General features: G+C 42.7%; 1 protein-coding gene across 1 annotated transcript; it reads right to left on the bottom strand.

Annotated features, from left to right (window-relative positions):
- Positions 1-338: 338 nt before the first annotated feature.
- dhcr24 (24-dehydrocholesterol reductase) lies at positions 339-23,678 on the bottom strand. Its single transcript, XM_071406248.1, has 9 exons — positions 23,183-23,678; positions 11,554-11,709; positions 11,357-11,462; positions 7,739-7,857; positions 2,728-2,991; positions 2,408-2,551; positions 1,726-1,923; positions 1,253-1,431; positions 339-1,141 (listed from the first exon to the last, which is right to left on the bottom strand). The coding sequence occupies exons 1-9, from the start codon at positions 23,411-23,413 to the stop codon at positions 988-990; spliced, it is 1,551 nt and encodes a 516-aa protein (XP_071262349.1). The 5' UTR covers positions 23,414-23,678; the 3' UTR covers positions 339-987.
- Between the last annotated feature and the right edge of the window lie 555 nt (positions 23,679-24,233).

Below are 24,233 nucleotides of genomic sequence, written 5' to 3'. Positions count from 1 at the left end.
GGTGGAGTAAGACTGACAATGGCCACACCTCCTCCTTCAGATCCCAGACACGGAGATACCTTCACAAACCTGACAGAGACAAGCACACAGTAAGACACACAGTGATACCTGACCTGAAACGACAGAGACCTTTCTCTGACAGAGCTTGTGCGTTTCAGGGAGTTTCCTGGTGCCGCCCAGAAGGAACGCTTTGATGACAGCTGCAAAGACACACGGCATACACACAAGCAGCACGCCCCAGACTTAGGATTCAACCATCAAAGTTTCAAACTATACTCAAATCTATATTGATCAACATGAGATGTCTATGTTTGGTACCGTAGAAAGTAGTAGAGAGATTTACTGTTGACAAATCAAACTTTATTATCATACATCAACAAAAACAGTGACATCCTTTCTCTCTGAACACGCACACACACACGGACTGAGAACAGGTGACTGTTCTTCCACAAGCCAGAGGAAAATGTGATTGATTAAACACTACAGATGACGTGCGAACCAATAATCATCAGATGAGTTTAAGGCAGAGTGATGTGATCACAGTGGACACAAAGAAACATGCTCCATATGTCAGGATAGATTCTAAACACATGATAGATGGAAGAGCAGACTGGATATGTGTTGTATAACAGGCAGAGGGCATTACATCATTAAAGCTACAGTCAGTTCAAATGACTGGACATCTTACAAAGGAAATATACCCCTTAATAGTCAAATTATGGAATGTTAAAACAAACAAATGACAGCACAGGTCTCCTAGGGTTATGAGCTAGAGGTCAGGGCAGGCTGGTGTTGGGGTTAGGGGTCAGAGGTTAGACATCAAAACAGGCAGCTGTTAGGGCTGTGTTTGCTTCATCAGCACATTCACATTCAGTGGAATTTACAATACAAACAGGATGTGAACACGGTGCAAACACTCCTTAAAGGCTCTCATCTTCATATTGTTGCTGGTGGGATGGCAGAGTTGAAAGTATCAGAGGTTAGAGGTCAGTGTCGTGCAGCTTTGCAGATCTTGTCGTAGACCTCGGGGAAAGCGTCCTGACAGCCAAGCTCCTTCCTCAGACGGTGATACAACGTCCCGTCAAACATCTCCCAGAACTCACTGCGCTCCATGTACACATCAGCATAGAGCATCTGGAACCTGGAGACACACACACATCATCACAATCTGAACCCTAACTCCCTACTGTCTATAGCCCCTGTTGGGGTGCGTGTGTGTAAGGGTTGGTATGTGTGTGTGTGTTAAACTCACCCGTGCACCTCCCTGACAAACTGCTCCAGCTGTCTACACGAGGCTTTAGCCTGGAAGTGTTTAACTCCGGGTTCTCCATACGCTCCGATGTCCACATACAGCTCTGCCTCCTCACCTTTAGGATGAACCATCCCCCGGCCCGGGGGGAGCATGAACGGACACAACCACAGAGGGTACACCTGCAGGGAGGGACATACCAACTCGGTCACACCCCTACAACGAGACATACCAACTCAGTCACACCCCTACAACGAGACATACCAACTCTGTCACATCCCTACAACGAGACATACCAACTCAGTCACACCCCTACAACGAGACATACCAACTCAGTCACACCCCTACAACGAGACATACTGCACCAACTCAGTCACACCCTTAAAACGAGATCTACCAACTCAGTCACACTTGAGTTTGTCTAATTTATTAGGGTATATGTTACGCTGTGGAATCATGCAAAGTATGTGTCTTACGTGGATGTCCTGGTGGAAGCGTGCAATAGCGGTCTGGATGTGTTTCATGGGGACCAGCATGTCCTGGACAACATGGTGCTGCTCATACAGCTGTCTGATGGTCTCTCCCTGGGTCAGCTTCAACAGAGAGATCTTAGGAGGAACCATCCAGCCAAACAACCACCGGAACACTGGGTGGTTACCAAACGGGATGATGTCCTGGAGACACACATTCATGTTAACAGGAATCCGCTTTCCAGCAGTGCAGTGGTGTCCAGTACATTTAAGAACGTTTAGCTATTGTACTGTACGCCCTACAGACCACGACCCTCAATAAGGATAGAATATCAGGAAGCTGTAAAACTGCCTCCTTACCCATCCTCTCCCCCTTCCCCAACAACAACATCCTCCGTCTGCCAGAGAAAAACTACATTATTTATAACATCATTTAAGGTTAGGAAAGAAACAATTACCAGCAAACCACACATGACTTCCTAATGGCAGTGTGTGTGTGTGTGTGTGTGTGTGTGTGTGTGTGTGTGTGTGTGTGTGTGTGTGTGTGTGTGTGTGTGTGTGTGTGTGCGTGCATTAGGGATACTAATGCATGAGCTGGGGGAGAATATGATGACATGCTGAAATCTGCAGGATAAAAGGGTCACTTTGTATCATCTGTCTAATGCATTGTGTGTGTGTGTGTGTGTACCTGGAGCTCCCAGAAGATGGATCGTGTGTGTCTGTGGTAGTAGTGGCGTAGAGGGATGTACTCTACTGCTTTCTTGTTCTCTTTCAAGTATCTCTCAACGTGCTTGAAGAACCAAGGCTTATAGTGCAGGCCGATCCGGTTGATCTGAAACACACACACACACACACACACACACACACACACACACACACACACACACACACACACACACACACACACACACAGGAGAGTTATGGTTAGATCTTGCAGACAGACAGCACTCTCCTCCTCTCGTCCTTCTCAGTGTACCCTGTCATTCTTTCTCGCTTTCCCTCTCTCACCTTGGCGGGTTCAGCCGTGTCAGTCATAGTGCCAGTCATGATAACAGCTTCATCCAGTGAGTACTGCAGTCCTTCTACAAATGTGTTGTTCTTGTCCTCAGACGCCTCACTGAACCGACGGCAGATGTTCTCCAGCCCTCTGATTGGCTCATACTGCAAACGAACCCACAACCTCGCAGGGACGATCTTTATTTCCGCGGCAACCAGGAAACCCAGAGTTCCACAGGACCAAGGAACCGCGTGGAACAGGTCAGAATTCTCCTCCTGTTAGAGACCACAAACACACAGAACAACAGTTCCCCTCCTGTAAGAGAGCCACACAGCAGAGGACAGAAACTATCCTCCTCCTTTCTATCTCTTTCCTTCTCTCTCTCTCGTTGTACTGTCAAACCTTTGTTTCCAGATTAGCTGTAGCTAGGTGTTGGCTTGTGTTTACTAATGGATTGGAGGTCTGTAGCAATACTCTGTTAGTTATAGAACTGGAGGTCTGTAGCAATACTCTGTTAGTTATAGACCTGGAGGTCTGTAGTATTACTCTGTTAGTTATAGAACTGGAGGTCTGTAGAAATACTCTGTTAGTTATAGAACTGGAGGTCTGTAGCATTACTCTGTTTGTTATAGAACTGGAGGTCTGTAGTATTACTCTGTTAGTTATAGAACTGGAGGTCTGTAGCATTACTCTGTTAGTTATAGAACTGGAGGTCTGTAGCATTACTCTGTTATAGAACTGGAGGTCTGTAGCATTACTCTGTTAGTTATAGAACTGGAGGTCTGTAGTATTACTCTGTTAGTTATAGAACTGGAGGTCTGTAGCATTACTCTGTTAGTTATAGAACTGGAGGTCTGTAGCATTACTCTGTTATAGAACTGGAGGTCTGTAGCATTACTCTGTTAGTTATAGAACTGGAGGTCTGTAGCAATACTCTTAGTTATAGAACTGGAGGTCTGTAGTATTACTCTGTTATAGAACTGGAGGTCTGTAGCATTACTCTGTTATAGAACTGGAGGTCTGTAGCATTACTCTGTTATAGAACTGGAGGTCTGTAGCATTACTCTGTTAGTTATAGAACTGGAGGTCTGTAGCATTACTCTGTTATAGAACTGGAGGTCTGTAGTATTACTCTGTTAGTTATAGAACTGGAGGTCTGTAGTATTACTCTGTTTGTTATAGAACTGGAGGTCTGTAGTATTACTCAGTTATAGAACTGGAGGTCTGTAGTATTACTCTGTTAGTTATAGAACTGGAGGTCTGTAGCAATACTCTGTTAGTTATAGAACTGGAGGTCTGTAGCATTACTCTGTTATAGAACTGGAGGTCTGTAGCATTACTCTGTTAGTTATAGAACTGGAGGTCTGTAGTATTACTCTGTTAGTTATAGAACTGGAGGTCTGTAGCATTACTCTGTTAGTTATAGAACTGGAGGTCTGTAGTATTACTCTGTTAGTTATAGAACTGGAGGTCTGTAGTATTACTCAGTTATAGAACTGGAGGTCTGTAGTATTACTCTGTTAGTTATAGAACTGGAGGTCTGTAGTATTACTCTGTTAGTTATAGAACTGGAGGTCTGTAGTATTACTCAGTTATAGAACTGGAGGTCTGTAGTATTACTCTGTTAGTTATAGAACTGGAGGTCTGTAGTATTACTTTGTTATAGAACTGGAGGGCTGTAGTATTACTCTGTTAGTTATAGAACTGGAGTTCTGTAGCATTACTCTGTTAGTTATAGAACTGGAGGTCTGTAGCATTACTCTGTTATAGAACTGGAGGTCTGTAGCATTACTCTGTTAGTTATAGAACTGGAGGTCTGTAGCATTACTCTGTTAGTTATAGAACTGGAGGTCTGTAGCATTACTCTGTTAGTTATAGAACTGGAGGTCTGTAGCATTACTCTGTTAGTTATAGAACTGGAGGTCTGTAGTATTACTCTGTTAGTTATAGAACTGGAGGTCTGTAGTATTACTCTGTTATAGAACTGGAGGTCTGTAGTATTACTCTGTTATAGAACTGGAGGTCTGTAGCATTACTCTGTTAGTTATAGAACTGGAGGTCTGTAGCATTACTCTGTTAGTTATAGAACTGGAGGTCTGTAGTATTACTCTGTTAGTTATAGAACTGGAGGTCTGTAGTATTACTCTGTTATAGAACTGGAGGTCTGTAGTATTACTCTGTTAGTTATAGAACTGGAGGTCTGTAGTATTACTCTGTTAGTTATAGAACTGGAGGTCTGTAGTATTACTCTGTTATAGAACTGGAGGTCTGTAGTATTACTCTGTTATAGAACTGGAGGTCTGTAGCATTACTCTGTTAGTTATAGAACTGGAGGTCTGTAGTATTACTCTGTTAGTTATAGAACTGGAGGTCTGTAGCATTACTCTGTTAGTTATAGAACTGGAGGTCTGTAGTATTACTCTGTTAGTTATAGAACTGGAGGTCTGTAGTATTACTCTGTTAGTTATAGAACTGGAGGTCTGTAGTATTACTCTGTTATAGAACTGGAGGTCTGTAGCATTACTCTGTTAGTTATAGAACTGGAGGTCTGTAGCATTACTCTGTTTGTTATAGAACTGGAGGTCTGTAGTATTACTCTGTTAGTTATAGAACTGGAGGTCTGTAGCATTACTCTGTTAGTTATAGAACTGGAGGTCTGTAGCAATACTCTTAGTTATAGAACTGGAGGTCTGTAGTATTACTCTGTTATAGAACTGGAGGTCTGTAGCATTACTCTGTTATAGAACTGGAGGTCTGTAGCATTACTCTGTTATAGAACTGGAGGTCTGTAGCATTACTCTGTTAGTTATAGAACTGGAGGTCTGTAGTATTACTCTGTTATAGAACTGGAGGTCTGTAGCAATACTCTGTTAGTTATAGAACTGGAGGTCTGTAGTATTACTCTGTTATAGAACTGGAGGTCTGTAGTATTACTCTGTTAGTTATAGAACTGGAGGTTTGTAGTATTACTCTGTTATAGAACTGGAGGTCTGTAGCATTACTCTGTTATAGAACTGGAGGTCTGTAGCATTACTCTGTTATAGAACTGGAGGTCTGTAGCATTACTCTGTTAGTTATAGAACTGGAGGTCTGTAGCATTACTCTGTTAGTTATAGAACTGGAGGTCTGTAGTATTACTCTGTTAGTTATAGAACTGGAGGTCTGTAGCATTACTCTGTTAGTTATAGAACTGGAGGTCTGTAGCATTACTCTGTTAGTTATAGAACTGGAGGTCTGTAGTATTACTCTGTTAGTTATCGAACTGGTGGTCTGTAGTATTACTCTGTTATAGAACTGGAGGTCTGTAGCATTACTCTGTTAGTTATAGAACTGGAGGTCTGTAGTATTACTCTGTTAGTTATAGAACTGGAGGTCTGTAGCATTACTCTGTTAGTTATAGAACTGGAGGTCTGTAGTATTACTCTGTTAGTTATAGAACTGGAGGTCTGTAGTATTACTCTGTTAGTTATAGAACTGGAGGTCTGTAGCATTACTCTGTTATAGAACTGGAGGTCTGTAGTATTACTCTGTTATAGAACTGGAGGTCTGTAGCATTACTCTGTTAGTTATAGAACTGGAGGTCTGTAGCATTACTCTGTTAGTTATAGAACTGGGGGTCTGTAGTATTACTCTTAGTTATAGAACTGGAGGTCTGTAGTATTACTCTGTTAGTTATAGAACTGGAGGTCTGTAGCATTACTCTGTTATAGAACTAGAGGTCTGTAGCATTACTCTGTTAGTTATAGAACTGGAGGTCTGTAGTATTACTCTGTTATAGAACTGGAGGTCTGTAGCATTACTCTGTTATAGAAATGGAGGTCTGTAGCATTACTCTGTTATAGAACTGGAGGTCTGTAGCATTACTCTGTTAGTTATAGAACTGGAGGTCTGTAGCATTACTCTGTTAGTTATAGAACTGGAGGTCTGTAGTATTACTCTGTTATAGAACTGGAGGTCTGTAGCATTACTCTCTTAGTTATAGAACTGGAGGTCTGTAGCATTACTCTGTTATAGAACTGGAGGTCTGTAGCATTACTCTGTTAGTTATAGAACTGGAGGTCTGTAGTATTACTCTGTTAGTTATAGAACTGGAGGTCTGTAGTATTACTCTGTTATAGAACTGGAGGTCTGTAGTATTACTCTGTTATAGAACTGGAGGTCTGTAGTATTACTCTGTTAGTTATAGAACTGGAGGTCTGTAGTATTACTCTGTTATAGAACTGGAGGTCTGTAGTATTACTCAGTTATAGAACTGGAGGTTTGTAGTATTACTCTGTTAGTTATAGAACTGGAGGTCTGTAGCAATACTCTGATAGTTATAGAACTGGACGTCTGTAGCAATACTCTGTTAGTTATAGAACTGGAGGTCTGTAGTATTACTCTGTTATAGAACTGGAGGTCTGTAGCAATACTCTGTTAGTTATAGAACTGGAGGTCTGTAGTATTACTCAGTTATAGAACTGGAGGTTTGTAGTATTACTCTGTTAGTTATAGAACTGGAGGTCTGTAGCAATACTCTGATAGTTATAGAACTGGACGTCTGTAGCAATACTCTGTTAGTTATAGAACTGGAGGTCTGTAGTATTACTCTGTTATAGAACTGGAGGTCTGTAGCAATACTCTGATAGTTATAGAACTGGACGTCTGTAGCAATACTCTGTTAGTTATAGAACTGGAGGTCTGTAGTATTACTCTGTTATAGAACTGGAGGTCTGTAGTATTACTCTGTTAGTTATAGAACTGGAGGTCTGTAGTATTACTCTGTTATAGAACTGGAGGTCTGTAGTATTACTCAGTTATAGAACTGGAGGTTTGTAGTATTACTCTGTTAGTTATAGAACTGGAGGTCTGTAGCAATACTCTGATAGTTATAGAACTGGACGTCTGTAGCAATACTCTGTTAGTTATAGAACTGGAGGTCTGTAGTATTACTCTGTTATAGAACTGGAGGTCTGTAGTATTGCTCTTCTCCGACTACAAGGTTCTCTCAAAGAGTCAAACAGTAAAGAGAGCTCTGCTCACCTCAGTACAGCGGACCAGGCTGCCATCAGCCAGCACCAGCTCAAAGGCAACACAGATGTGCTGGAAGAGTCCATAGATATGAGAGGACGACTCAATACCTGTACCCATCACAAGACCTCCTAGAGAGCGAGAGGGGAGAGAGAGTAGGCTTGATTATTTAGTAAAACATGGGGGAATACTATTTTTTTTATTTAACCTTTATTTAACTAGGCAAGTCAGTTAAGAACACATTCTTATTTACAATGACGGCCTAGGAACAGTGGGTTAACTGCCTTGTTCAGGGGCAGAACGACAGGTTTTTACCTTGTCAGCTCGGGGATTCGGTCTAGCAACCTTTCGGTTACTAGCCCAACGCTTTAACCACTAGGCTACATGCCGCCCAAATGCTCAGGAACAGTCAAGATACAACAGTACCTTGCCTTAAGATGGAAGCCCCCACATACACTGGCATGGCTCCAATGGGTCTTCTAGTTTTTAGATATTGTTCTTTTGGAATTGTCCACTTCTCATTCTCAAGGTGACAATGAAATAACCTTGTTAATGTGGTGAAATGCAGCTAAAAGTGTAAGATCTCTTGAGTTAAATCAAAAGGGTCACTCGGGTGAAATGTTTGTTTTTTTGGGGGGGGGGTTATTTTTTAATTTATCCTATTTTTAGTTTTTCTTATAATGTTGAAATCAATTAGCATAGCGTCTATTGTTTCTTGCATGCACTATGAATGCTCCTTACAGTATGTTATTGATAAGCATGTAATGATTATTATTATGTGATATGGACGTGCACTGACAAGGTATTTGTCAAATGCTGTTTATTCTGACGATTCATTGAAAACAGAATAATAATAAAAACTGTTAAAAATAATAATAATAATAACAACAACAACATAGAACAGCACAGGACAACAAAAACAACACTGACAAAAGTGAGGACACTTTAGGGATTCGGGGAACTCAATACCCTCACAGGTGAAAAAGCAGAGAGCAGGGTAAACACTCAAACAGTTCCTCGGTTGTGTGTGTGAGAGAGAGTCTCTGTGGAAATCCAGATGAATCTACAGCGTGCTGATGGGAAAACATTAAGCTGTTGATCTAACATTCATGGATCGGGAAAACCATTATGGAATCTGATCCAGGGGCGCTGTGCACTTCCGAAACCATTTCCTCTGAATTTCACCTTCGGAACTCTACCATCTATAAACCATGTATCATCCAATCCAATAAGAGAGTGTGATGGTTATCACAACCCGAAATAAACAACCCTGATGGATGATATGCCATGGAAATGCTAAGCTACAGAGGAGTATACTACAATCAATGAGTTAGCCAGCTAACTTTGATAAACAACCAGAAATAACTACTGATTTTCGGGTTCAACCTCTTAAGGATCTGACCCTTTTTTTAAATATTCACCTAAAATGACACAAATCTAACTGCCTGTAGCTCAGGACTTGAAGCAAGGATATGCATATTCTTGATACCATTTGAAAGAAAACACTTTGAAGTTTGTGGAAATTTGAAATTAATGTTGGAGAATATAACACATTAGATCTGGTAAAAGATAATACAAACCAAAAAAACACGAGGTTTTTATATTTTTTTCTCTTTTCCCATCTTTGAAATGCAAGAGAAAGGCCATCATATAATATTGCAGTTTAGGCACAATTTAGATTTAGCAGTGTGGGTGCAAAGTTTCAGATTGATCCAGTGAAGCCTTGCAATACTGGACAATATTTTGTATCAAGTCTGCCCAAATGTTCCGAATTGGTCAATTGATTCATTTTCAAGTACATAACTATAGAGAACATACAAAAATTATATGGTAATACAAAATAAAAGTTTACACACTCCCAGGAATGTCATACATGATAGATAATTAGCTTATACACTAACTGGCACACATCTAGATGGCCAGGTGGGGTGGGTGTGGAGCCAGAGACAGCAGGCGTTCAAACTGTAGATCCAGGTTCCTACATTTGAATTAAAAAATGTATTTGATCAAACAAAACTATGCTACATTTTATCTCTGGGACCCTCAGGATGACAAATCAGAGCAAGAGTACTGAAGTACATTATTTACATTCAGAGGTGAATGTATCAAACCAGTTGCCGTGATAAGTTTTTGTTCTGTGTAACAGTTTAACTTTAGTCCGTCCCCTCGCCCCGACCCGGGCGCGAACCAGGGACCCTCTGCACACATCAACAACAGTCACCCATAAAGCATCGTTACCCATCGCTCCACAAAAGCCGCGGCCCTTGCAGAGCAAGGGGAACCACTACTTCAAGGTCTCAGAGCAAGTGACGTCACCGATTGAAAGGCTATTAGCGCGCACCACCGCTAACTAGCTAGCCATTTCACATCCGTTACATGTGCACTTTTCTCAAACAACAGCATGGTATTTTTTCACTGTAATATCTACTGTAAATTGGAGAGTGCAGTTAGATTAACAAGAATTTAAGCTTTCTGCCCATATAAGACATGTCTATGTCCTGGGACATTTTCTTGTTACTTACAACGTCATGCTATTCACATTAGCGCACGTTAGCTCAACCGTCCCAGTATAGGGACACCGATCCCGTAGATTAAGAAAGCTAAACATAGATATGTGTTTTTGGTTGTTGAGTGAATTAGACCATGCATATTTCACGCTCATCTTTAAAAAACAAACAAACAAACAAAAAACGGTTATTTCAGAATATTTGGCTTTGTAGTATACCCCTCTGGATGACAATTTGACAGTCGTTGTATAGGACAACAACATATCCCACCATACACTGAGTGTACAAAACATTACGAACACCTGCTCTTTCCATGACATAGACTGACCAGGTGAAAGCTATAATTCCTTATTGATGTCACTTGTTAAATCTGATTGAAGTGGATGTAACAGGTGACATCAATAAGGGATCATAGCTTTCACCTGGAGTCACCTGATCAGTCTGTCATGGAAAGATCAGGTGTTCTTAATGTTTTGTACAATCAGTGTATATACTAGAGCTGGGCGATATGGACAAAATTCCATATTGCGATAAATTGCCTGAATTGATGCGATAACGATAAATAGAACGATAATTTTATAACATTAATGTGTACCACAGTTTTTTTTATTAACATTTAAAATACTACTACTAGTTAGATTTTTGTACTTCAGCATCATATCATGAGCATGTTTAGAGAACAACAATCAAACAAAATCTAGCATATAACATAGCCATACAACAATATATACTACATTATAACCCCAAACCATATACCTAAGCAATAAGGCACCTCAGGGATTTGTGGTATATGGCCAATATACCACGGCTAAGGTCTGTTCTTAAGCCTGGAGTGCCTGGATACAGCCCTTAGACGTGGTATATTGGCCATATACCACAAACCCCCGAGGTGCCTTATTACTATTATAAACTGGTTAGCAACCTAATTAGAGCAGTAAAAATGTTTTGTCATACCTGTGGTATACGGTCTGATATACCACAGCTGTCAGCCAATCAGCATCCAGGGCTCGAACCACCCAGTTTATAAAATAACATATACCACCACACAATATAACCTGAGCCATATACAACCAATATATGAGGATGATATGCAGATGATATGGTAACGAGATGCGTAGCGTACCGACAGTGAGGTCGTCCAGTTCTGGCAGCACAGGCAGAGTCCAGCCCAGGGAGTTGAGGAGAGCAGTTATCTGGCCCATGTTGACCAGGGGCTCCACACGAACCACCTGTTATACATGCACATGTCCAGGTCATACGGGTTTACACACACACACACACTTTTATATACAGAGCTAGTGTGTGTGTTTGATCTCCTACCTGTCTCTGTGTGTCCACCTCAAGTATGTCCATCATGTTGATCATGATGTTCTTATTGGTCTTCTTGTATTTCCCCACTCTGAGAGAGACAGTCAGCCAGCCTGGACGACCTGTACACATGTGGGTTTTCCCCCCCTCCTTCCTCCATTCGCGCACCTGCAACACACAGACAGTATTATACTGTAGATTAAGATTAAGCTCAATTTATTCGGAAATTGCACACAAGGTCCAACCAAAATTTGACTTACGCTTTTAACCCAACCCTTCGAAAGACACGTGTACATACACATACAGGTTTTGGAGAGGTGAGGGGGGGCTGCCACACAGGGTGCCCGGGGAGCTGTTGTTGTGGGGGGTTAAGTACCTTGCTCACGGGCACAACAACAGGCAATGGATTCTAGGATTTGGTACCAGCAAACATCCTGTTGCCAGCTCACTTCACGCCTGATTTTTTCCCCCGTCAGACCCAGGATTCGGACTGGCAACCCTCCAGTTGATGGCTTGCCTCTCTAACCACTCTGAACACTATGGCCCCTGCCTAAAGGTCTGGAACTTTATGGCATAGAAGCAGTGGTGACCCGTCATTCAGGGCAGGTGGGGCAAAGAAAAAAAAATATATAAGGACATTTCTAAGTGACCCCAAACTTTTGAACGGTAATACTACCGTTCCTTGTTTTTGAAAGAAAAGCACATTTTTGTCTTAAAATATCAAATTGATCAGAAATACAGTGTAGACATTGTTAATGTTGTAAATGACTATTGTAGCTGGAAACGGCTGCTTTTTTTATGGAATATCTACATAGGCGTACAGAGGCCCATTATCAGCAACCATCACTCCTGTGTTCCAATGGCACGTTGTGTTAGCTAATCCAAGTTTATCATTTTAAAAGGCTAATTGATCATTAGAAAACCCTTTTGCAATTATGTTAGCACAGCTGAAAACTGTTGTCCTGATTAAAGAAGCAATAAAACTGGCCTTCTTTAGACTAGTTGAGTATCTGGAGCATCAGCATTTGTGGGTTCGATTACAGGTTCAAAATGGCCAGAAACAAAGAACTTTCTTCTGAAACTCATCAGTCTATTCTTGTTCTGAGAAATGAAGGCTATTCCATGTGAGAAATTGCCAAGAAACTGAAGATCTCGTACACCGCTGTGTACTACTCCCTTCAAAGAACAGCGCAAACTGGCGCTAACCAGAATAGAAAGAGGAGTTGGAGGCCCCGGTGCACAACTGAGCAAGAGGACAAGTACGTTAGAGAATCTAGTTTTAGAAACAGACGCCTCACAAGTCCTCAACTGGCAGCTTCATTAAATAGTACCCGCAAAACACTAGTCTCAACGTCAACAGTGAAGAGGCGACTCCGGGATGCTGGCCTTCTAGGCAGAGTTCCTCTGTCCAGTGTCTGTGTTCTTTTGCCCATCTTAATCTTTTCTTTTTATTGGCCAGTCTGAGATATGGCTTTTTCTTTGCAACTCTGCCTAGAGGCCAACATCCCGGAGTCGCCTCTTCACTGTTGACGTTGAGACTGGTTATTACACAATGGTTATTATGGCCAAACAGTTCTATTTTGTTTCATCAGACCAGAGGACATTTCTCCAAAAAGTACGATCTTTGTCCGCATGTGTAGTTGCAAACCGTAGTCTGGCTTTTTTTTATGGAGGTTTTGGAGCAGTGGCTTCTTCCTTGCTGAGCGGCCTTTCAGGTTATGTCGATATAGGACTTGTTTTACTGTGGATATAGATACTTTTGTACCGGTTTCCTCCAGCATCTTCACAAGGTTCTACCAACGAGACATATCCTACCAACGGGACATCAAAAACTGTAATAAAACTGTAATATCCTATCCTATGTTTCACGGAATCGTGGCTGAATGACGACATGGATATTCAGCTAGCGGGATATACGCTGCACCGGCAAGATAGAACAGTACACTCCAGTAAGACGAGGGGGGGCGGTCTGTGCATATTTGTAAACAACAGCTGGTGCACAAAATCTAAGGAAGTCTCTCAAATTTGTCCGTCTGAAGTAGAGTATATTGTGATAAATTGCAGGCCACACTACTTGCCTAGAGAGTTTTCAGCTATACTTTTCGTGGCTGTATATTTACCACCACAGACAGATGCTGGCACTAAGACCGCACTCAGTCAGCTGTATAAGAAATAAGCAAACAGGAAACCACTCACCCAGAGGCGGCGCTCCTAGTGGCCGGTGACTTTAATGCAGGGAAACTTAAATCAGTTCTACCAAATTTCTATCAACATGTTAAATGTGCAACCAGAGGAAAAAAAATTCTAGATCACCTGTACTCCACACACAGAGACGCGTACAAAGCTCTCCCTCGCCCTCCATTTGGTAAATCCAACCACAACTCTATCCTCCTGATTCCTGCTTACAAGGAAAATTAAAGCAGGAAGCACCAGTGACTCGGTCTATAAAAAAGTTGTCAGATGAAGCAGATGCTAAACTACAGGACTGTTTTGCTAGCACAGACTGGAACATGTTCCGGGATTCTTCCGATGTACACCACATCAGTTACTGGCTTTATCAATTAGTGCATTGAGGACGTCGTCCCCACAGTGACTGTACGTACATACCCCAACCAGAAGCCATGGATTACAGGCAACATTCGCACTGAACTAAAGGGTAGAGCTGCCGCCTTCAAGGTGCGGGACTCTAACCCGGAAGCTTACATGAAATGCCCTGTGACGAACCATCAAACAGGCAAAGCATCAATACAGGGCTAAGATTGAATCATACAACACCGGCTCCGACGCTCGTCTTATGTGGCAGAGTTTGCAAACTATTACAGACTATAAAGGGAAGCACAGCCGCGAGCTGCCCAGTGACACGAGCCTACCAGACGAGCTAAATCACTTCTATGCTCGCTTCGAGGCAAGCAACACTGAGGCATGCATGAAAGCATCAGCTGTTCTGGCCAACTGTGCGATCACGCTCTCCGTAGCCGACGTGAGTAAAACCTTTAAACAGGTCAACATACACAAGGCTACGGTGCCAGACGGATTACGAGGGTGTGTGCTCCGGGCATGTGCTGACCAACTGGCAGGTGTCTTCACTGACATTTTCAACATGTCCCTGATTGAGTCTGTAATACCAGCATGTTTTAAGCAGACCACCATGGTCCCTGTGCCCAAGAACACAAAGGCAACCTGCCTAAATGACTACAGACCCGTAGCACTCACGTCCGTAGCCATGAAGTGCTTTGAAAGTCTGGTAATGGCTCACATCAACACGATTATCACAGAAACCCTAGACCCACTCCAATTTGCATACCGCCCAAACAGATCCACAGATGATGTAATCTCTATTGCACTCCACACTGCCCTTTTCCACCTGGACAAAAGGAACACTTATGTGAGAATGTTATTCATTGACTATGGCTCAGCGTTCAACACCATAGTACCCTCAAAGCTAATCACTAAGCTAAGGATCCTGGGACTAAACACCTCCCTCTGCAACTGGATCCTGAACTTCCTGACGGGCCGCCCCCCAGGTGGCGAGGATAGGTAGCAACACATCTGCCACGCTGATCCTCAACACTGGAGCCCCCCAGGGGTGGGTGCTCAGTCCTGTAATCCCTGTTCATCCACAACTGCATGGCTAGGCACGACTCCAACACCATCATTAAGTTTGCAGACGACACAACAGTGGTAGGCCTGATCACAGACAACGACGAGCCTATAGGGGGGAGGTCAGACACCTGGCCGGATGGTGCCAGAATAACAGCCTATCCCTCAACGTAACCAAGACTAAGGAGATGATTGTGGACTACAGGAAAAGGAGGACTCCTGAACAGGTAATCAAATGGCTGCCCGGACTATTTGCATTGTGTGCCCCCCAACCCCTTTTACACTGCTGCTGCTCTCCGTTTATCATATATGCATAGTCACTTTATCTATGCATTCATGTACATACTACCTCAATTGCCCCGACCAACCAGTGCTCCGGCACATTGGCTAACCGGGCTATCTGCATTGTGTCCCGCCACCCACCACCCCCTCTTTTACGCTACTGCTACTCTCTGTTCATCATATATGCATAGTCACTTTAACCATATCTACATGTACATAATACCTCAATCAGCTTGACTAACCCGTGTCTGTATGTAGCCTCGCTACTTTTATAGCCTCGCTACTGTTAATTTTCACGGTCTTTTTACTATTGTTTTTATTTCTTTACTTACCTATTGTTCACCTAATACCTTTTTTACACTATTGGTTAGAGCCTGTAAGTAAGCATTTCACTGTAAGGTCTACACCTGTTGTATTCGGCGCACGTGACAAACTTTGATTTGATTTGCTGTTTTGGGATTGATTTGCACTTTTCGCACTAAAGTACGTTCATCTCTAGGAGACAGAACGCGTCTCCTTCCTGAGTCGTATGATGGCTGCGTGGTTCCATGGTCTTTATACTTGCGTACTATTGTTTGTACAGATGAAAGTGGTACTTTCTGGCGTTTGGAAATTGCACCCAAGGATGAACTAGACTTGTGAAGGTCTAAAAATATTTTTCTGAGGACTTGGCTGATTTCTTTTGATTTTCCCATGATGTCAAGCAAAGAGGCACTGAGTTTGAAGGTAGGTCTTGAAATACATCCACAGGTACACCTCCAATTGACTCAAATGATGTCAACTAGCCTATCAGAATCTTCTAAAGTCATGATATAATTTTCTGGAATTGTCCAAGCTGTTTAAAGGCACAGTCAACTTAGTGTAATGTAAACTTCTGACCCACTGGAATTGGAATAATCTGTCTGTAAACAATTGTTGGAAAAATTACTTGTGTCATGCACAAAGTAGATGTCCTAACCGACTTCCCAAAACTATAGTTTGTTAAAAAGAAATTTGTGGCGTGGTTGAAAAACGAGTTTTAATGACTCAAACCTAAGTGTATGTAAACTTCCGACTTCAACTGTATTTACTGTATTGTATACCATCTACTGCATCTTGCCTATGCCGCACGCCATCGCTCATCCATGTATTTATATGTACATATTCTATTCAACCCTTTACATTTCTGTGTGTATAAGGTAGTTGTTGTGAATTTGTTACATTACTTGTTAGATATTACCGCATAGTTGGAACTAGAAGCACAAGCATTTCGCTCGCTACACTCGCATTAACATCTGCTAACCATGTGTATGTGACCAATAAAATTTGATTTAATGCCAAATCTTTTCAGTCTCCTGAGGGGAAATAGGTTTTGTCGTGCCCTCTTCACGACTCTCTTGGTGTGCTTGGACCATGTTAGTTTGTTGGTGATGCGGACCCCAAGGAACTTGAAGCTCTCAACCTGCTCCACTGCAGCCCCGTCTATGGGAATGGAAGCGTGCTCGATCCTCTTTTTCCTGTAGTCCACAATCATCTCCTTAGCCTTGATCACGTTGAGGGGGAGGTTGTTGTCCTGGACCACACGGCCAGGTCTCTGACCTCCTCCCTATAGGCTGTCTTGTCGTTGTCGGTGAGCAGGCCTACCACTGTTCTCTCATCGGAAGATTTAATGTTGGTGTTGGAGTCGTGCCTGGCCGTGCAGTCATGAGTGAACAGGGAGTAAAGGAGGGGACTGAGCACGCAGGGGCCCCTGTGTTAAGGATCAGCGTGGCGGATGTGTTGTTATCTACCCTTACCACCTGGGGGCGGCCCGTCAGGAAGTCCAGGATCCAGTTGCAGAAGGTGTTTAGTCCCAGGATCCTTAGCTTATTGATGAGCTGAGGGCACTATGGTGTTGAACGCTGAGCTTTTGTCAATGAATAGCATTCTCACATAGGCCAGGTGGGAAAGGGCAGTGTGGAGTGCAATAGAGATTGCATCTGCGGATCTCGTTGGGCGGTATGCAAATTGGAGTGGGTCTAGGGCTTCTGGGATGAGGGTGTTGATGTGAGCCATGACCAGCCTTTCAAAGCACTTCATGGCTACAGACGTGAGTGCTACGGGTCTGTAGTCATTTAGGCAGGTTACCTTTGTTTTTGGGCACAGGCACTATGGTGGTCTGCTTAAAACATGTTGGTATTACAGACTCGGACAGGGAGAGGTTGAAAATGTCAGTGAAGACACTTGCCAGTTGGTCAGCGCATGCTCGCAGTACACGTCCTGGTAATACGTCTGGCCCTGCGGCCTTGTGTATGTTAACATGTTTAAAGGTCTTACTCACATCGGCTGCGGAGAGCGTGATCACGCAGTCTTCCAGAACAGCTGGTGCTCTCATGCATGTTTCAGTGTTATTTGCCTCGAAGCGAGCATAGAAGTAGTTTAGCTCGTCTGGTAGGCTCGTGACTAAGCAGCTCTCAGCTGTGCTTCCCTTTGTAGTCTGTAATGGTTTGCAAGCCCTGCCACATCCGACGAGCGTCAGAGCCGGTGTAGTATGATTAGATCTTAGTCCTGTATTGACGCTTTGCTGTTTGATGGTTCGTCAGAGACCAGGTGTAGCAGGTGTTGGGACTGCTGTTGGGACTCTGCTGTTGGGACAGCTTTATGTAAGCCCTAACAGTTTATGTGCACCGTGTGTCACCGTTATAGTGCAATTAATGTATTGGCTAGTGTTGTGGCTTTGCTGGCATGCATCCCACATTTTTTTTTTTTTTTACCCCACCAAGATGTACATGCTAAAATCGCCACTGCATAGAAGATGGATAGGTAGTAGACTTGTCCTGGGTTCAATTGTTAAAGCCGTACTCCTGCTTTCCGCTGTAAATGAATCCCTACAGAACATTACACATGGAAGCAAGAACTTGAACTTTGAACCGACACAATGGAAATACACTGCTCAAAAAAATAAAGGGAACACTAAAATAACACATCCTAGATCTGAATGAATGAAATATTCTTATTAAATACTTTTTTCTTTACATAGTTGAATGTGCTGACAACAAAATCACACAAAAATTATCAATGGAAATCAAATTTATCAACCCATGGAGGTCTGGATTTGGAGTCACACTCAAAATTAAAGTGGAAAACCACACTACAGGCTGATCCAACTTTGATGTAATGTCCTTAAAACAAGTCAAAATGAGGCTCAGTAGTGTGTGTGGCCTCCACGTGCCTGTATGACCTCCCTACAACGCCTGGGCATGCTCCTGATGAGGTGGCGGATGGTCTCCTGAGGCATCTCCTTCCAGACCTGGACTAAAGCATCCGCCAACTCCTGGACAGTCTGTGGTGCAACGTGGCGTTGGTGGATGGAGCGAGACATGATGTCCCAGATGTGCTCAATTGGATTCAGGTCTGGGGAACGGAAGGCCAGTCCATAGCATCAATGCCTTCCTCTTGCAGGAACTGCTGACACACTCCAGCCACATGAGGTCTAGCATTGTCTTGCATTAGGAGGAACCCAGGCCCAACCACACCAGCATATGGTCTCACAAGGGGTCTGAGGATCTCATCTCAGTACCTAATGGCAGTCAGGCTACCTCTGGCGAGCACATGGAGGGCTGTGCGGCCCCCCAAAGAAATGCCACCCCACACCATGACTGACCCACCGCCAAACCGGTCATGCTGGAGGATGTTGCAGGCAGCAGAAGGTTCTCCACGGCGTCTCCAGACTCTGTCACGTGCTCAGTGTGAACCTGCTTTCATCTATGAAGAGCACAGGGCGCCAGTGGCAAATTTGCCAATCTTGGTGTTCTCTGGCAAATGCCAAATGTCCTGCACGGTGTTGGGCTGTAAGCACAACCCCCACCTGTGGACGTCGGGCCCTCATACCACCCTCATGGAGTCTGTTTCTGACCGTTTGAGCAGACACATGCACATTTGTGGCCTGCTGGAGGTCATTTTGCAGGGCTCTGGCAGTGCTCCTCCTGCTCAAAGGCGGAGGTAGCGGTCCTGCTGCTGGGTTGTTGCCCTCCTACGGCCTCCTCCACGTCTCCTGATGTACTGGCCTGTCTCCTGGTAGCGCCTCCATGCTCTGGACACTACGCTGACAGACACAGCAAACCTTCTTGCCACAACTCGCATTGATGTGCAATCCTGGATGAGCTGCACTACCTGAGCCACTTGTGTGGGTTGTAGACTCCGTCTCATGCTACCATTAGAGTGAAAGCACCGCCAGCATTCAAAAGTGACCAAAACATCAGCCAGGAAGCATAGGAACTGAGAAGTGGTCTGCTGAACCACTCCTTTATTGGGGGTGTCTTGCTAATTGCCTATAATTTCCACCTGTTGTCTATTCCATTTGCACAACAGCATGTGAAATTTATTGTCAATCAGTGTTGCTTCCTAAGTGGACAGTTTGATTTCACAGAAGTGTGATTGACTTGGAGATACATTGTGTTGTTTAAGTGTTCCCTTTATTTTTTTGAGCAGTGTACAATATCTGATACCATGATGAAATGCTGAGCTCCCAGAATACACACACACTGGCACACATTCCGAGATCTACGCAGTGAACCCTGCACAGTTTGTTATCTCTCTTCCATTTCCAAATCCCTTGTTCTTTCCAAAATCCCTTTAGGAAGAGAGGGATTAAGGTCCCTCACCCCAGGAATTTCACAGCACAGTCACACACACACACACAAAATGTATTATAATTTGATCTGTTATCAGGGATCTGTGTTTAGGAACACACGCACGCATCTGGGGTTGTTATCAGGAACCTGTGTGAAGGTCCAGATAACATAACATGTTAGAATTTAGACTGTAATAGCACTGCACAAGTTATCAATTAATAGGCCTTTACATGTAGGGTAGTAGAGTAGAGGCTAGAGGTCGACCGATTATGATTTTTCAACGCCGATACCGATTATTGGAGGACCAAAAAAGCCAATACCGATTAATCGGTCGATTTTTTAAAATATGTTCAATTTTGTTTAAATAATGTAAAAACTAAGTGTTGGAGAAGAAAGTAAAAGTGCAATATGTGCCATGTAAAAAAGCTAACATTTAAGTTCCTTGCTCAGAACATGAGAACATATGAAAGCTGGTGGTTCCTTTTAACATGAGTCTTCAATATTCCCAGGTAAGAAGTTTTAGGTTGTAGTTATTATAGGATTGTTTCTCTCTATACCATTTGTATTTCATATACCTTTGACTATTGGATGTTTTAATAGGTACTTTAGTATTACCAGCCTAATCTCGGGAGTTGATAAGCTTGAAGTCATAAACAGCGCAATGCTTGTAGCATTGCGAAGAACTGCTGGCAAACGCAGTAAAGTGCTGTTTGAATGAATGAATGAAATAGTCTTCACACAGTTCACAACGAGCCAGGCGGCCCAAACTGCTGCATATACCCTGACTCTGTTGCACAGAACGCAAAAGAAGTGACACAATTTCCCTATTTTAGAAAGTCATGTTAGCAGGCAATATTAACTAAATATGCAGGTTTAAAAATATATACTTGTGTATTGCTTTTAAGAAAGGTGTTGATGTTTATGGTTCGGTACACATTGGTGCAACGACAGTGCTTTTTTCGCGAATGCGCTTGTTAAATCCCCCGTTTGGCGAAGTAGGCTGTTATTCGATGATAAATTAACAGGCACCGCATCGATTATATGCAACGCAGGACAAGCTAGATAAACTAGTAATATCATCAACCATGTGTAGTTAACTAGTGATTATGTTAAGATTGATTGTTTTTTATAAGATACGTTTAATGCTAGCTAGCACCTTACCTTGGCTCCTTGCTGCACTCACATAACAGGTAGTCAGCCTGCCATGCAGTCTCCTCGTGGAGTGCAATGCAATCGGCCATGATTGGTGTCCAAAAATGCAGATTACCAATTGTTATGAAAACTGGAAATCGGCCCTAATTAAAGCGGCCATTCCGATTAATCGGTCGACCTCTTGTAGAGGCCCAACCGGCCACCAGATGGCACTATCTGGCTCTATTATTCCTTCTATTCCTTCTGTTTAATCTGAGTTTGACTTCAATATGCAATTTTCCCCCAGCGACCGGCTCATACATAAAACATCCTTCATTCAGGCTGCAAAGGCGTCGGTTTCCTCAACTCGATTTAATGGTCCACCGACCAAAAAGAACTTGGAAAATATGCGTACTGTCTTAATAAAACAATATTTTCCACCACCATGCTAGAGTGGCTAATGCTACATCCTGATGTTGCTGCACTGTGTTCAGGCAGGTGTAAACAACAGACTGCTGCAACCTGATTGTCTGAACGCGGTGTGCAACATCTGGAAATGTTGATGATTGTGTTTTATTAAGACAGTAGGCCTACGCATATTTGCTTGCGATACGGCTTTCAAAACATATGGCCCTTATCTTTCATCAGTGAGAAACAATACTTCAAATAAAAAAGATAACTACTACAGCTAGTGTTTGCACAGATCCATTCAGCTATGGGTGTGTCCATCCGACGAAACGACACTTCTGCTACACTTCCTGAGTTACACTTACACACATGCTAGATAACTAATTAGCACAGGTGGTCGCCTCTTGTCTTCCGTCTGTTTTCCTTTAACAAGCGCTGTAGCAAGGCGATACGGCTGTGTGGGAACACTAACCCTATCAAGGTGTGTATCAATTTAAATGTTTTTTTAATGATTTCTCGCTGATATGAAAGATAAGGTCCTTATGCTTCCAAAACTGTACAGCAAGCGATGCATATTAATGTTCAGACCGAGCATCAGGGATCTTAACAAAACTCCCCCCTACAGAAGACACCTTCGTCCAATGACTCTTATGTGTAATATAATGGAATTGAGAGTCCTGATCAATGACATTTGAATTAAACCAGATCAAAGTACAGTATGGTGACCAAAGTATGAAAAATGACAGTTGCTTCTACTTTGATAGTCTGATCATAAAGTTACTGGTCCCCTCCCCCATGTCAAACACTTGGATTCAGGAGGCGGGATTATTAAGGGGTTTTAAGGTGACATCACCCTAACCCTCATTTTAATACACCAATGATAACATGATGTTCTCTTACCTAACTGAAATAAGTACCGCTTTGTAACCTACATTGAAGAAGGCGTGTTTGCAGAGGGGCGTGGTTTATATAGCTAGATAGCTACTCGACTGGTGCCAACATTTTACAGTAGGGTGTCAGCAAATATATTTAAAAGTTTAGCCTATTCATCTCTGGCAAAGATACTTACATGTTTCCCCTTTCATCTGTGTCTGGTGTTAGCTAGTTACTGGCTACCTAGGGCTTCAGCCAGCATGGAACAAAAGGGGGGAGGGTCGTTCAAAACCCTGACGCAGTTGTCAACACATCCGTCAGTGTTGCTGTGAACCACATAACAAGAGACATGCCAAACGGGAGATGTATAAAAAAAAGTTGACATCATTGATGCAATTTCAATGTTGTTTGAGTTGCTTTGTGAATCACCAAATGTTCTTGATGATTACTGCAACACTGCATCCAAGTTGCTTGACATAGGCGTTTTAGAGCTGTCAGTCAAGGCAAGCTCATGAATTTAAGCTCCCCGCCCACTCACACTGTCTTTTAAAACTTCCTGGTAGTTAGTAATTTTCTAAAATAAATTTCCACTCCTATCCAAAACAAATATTATGCGTGATATTTTAGTCACCCAAGTGGCTATTTTACATGGGAATCAGAATGACTGTTCGGGGCATTTAATATTAAACATTTATTTAAATAGAGTATAATCACAGGAGTGCATACATAATTGATATTCAGCCTCGTGCCCTTACTTGTCTCTGGATGTTCCGTACGCGCTGGTCGTGCTGTTTAGGCGCGGAACACATCTTGAAGATGAGCCACGCGCGCAGGTAATAATACACATCAAATATGACTGAGAGCGGCAGCAGAAACAGACAGACGAATATCCATCTCTGATGAACGATCACGTAGTCTAAGCCTTTCACCTTGATCCACAACAGAAATAGTACTACCAGTCCACCAAGATACAGCAACGGATCCATTTTTACCGCTCTGTTGGTCTACTTGGCCTGATGATGGTCCAGTGGGACTTTTCCAGAGAGAAAATCCCTTCTAGGAACAATCGATCTTCTATGACCTTTAGTTGGGAGCGAGCGATGCAAGATTAAAAAGCTTCTGCTTTTAAAATCCAATACAGATTCTTTATGCCAACACATGCACACACATAAATTCACACACATAGATAGGTGTGTAAATTTTGAAGTTAGAATCCAGCCACTCCTGTCGTTCTCTCTGATATGCGAGTCTGGCTGGGTGGTAGGCTTGCCCCGCCTCTGGCCGGTGCTCATTGGCGAACAATGCGTCAATCGGCATAACTCCAGTTGCTATGTCGGCGCGCTTCGTCCAATCAGAGAGCAGAAAGCTCGTCACACCATTCACCCCTGCTCATGCCTTCATTAACATACAACAGTTAGGTAATACAGTGTATACATGATATAAATCAATAAACTTTGTAAAACGAATAAACCAAAAAACGAAACCAATATTACACTAGGCCTACAATATTTCAATATCCTATTGTATGCATGATACAATTATTAAACTGTATGAAAAACATAGGCTATATTAATTAAACTATAACAAACTATTATAACTTCCATATAATTACAATAGTAGTTATTGCGATCATATAGCCAGGAAATAAAACTATACCAATTACTACCATAAAACAGGTAATAAAACTACATTGATTATTAGGATACATGAAACACTAACCAATGAAAGAAAATGGAATGTGTGAATACAGTGTGAATACATCCTTAAATATCCATAGTTAACTATTAGTCTGAAATCAAACTAGAT

The sequence above is a fragment of the Salvelinus alpinus genome, chromosome 6 (assembly GCF_045679555.1).
Source record: "Salvelinus alpinus chromosome 6, SLU_Salpinus.1, whole genome shotgun sequence".
NCBI lineage: Eukaryota > Metazoa > Chordata > Actinopteri > Salmoniformes > Salmonidae > Salvelinus > Salvelinus alpinus.
The sequence above is the reverse complement of the archived record's forward strand: the minus strand, read 5'-3'. Positions and strand labels throughout refer to the sequence as shown.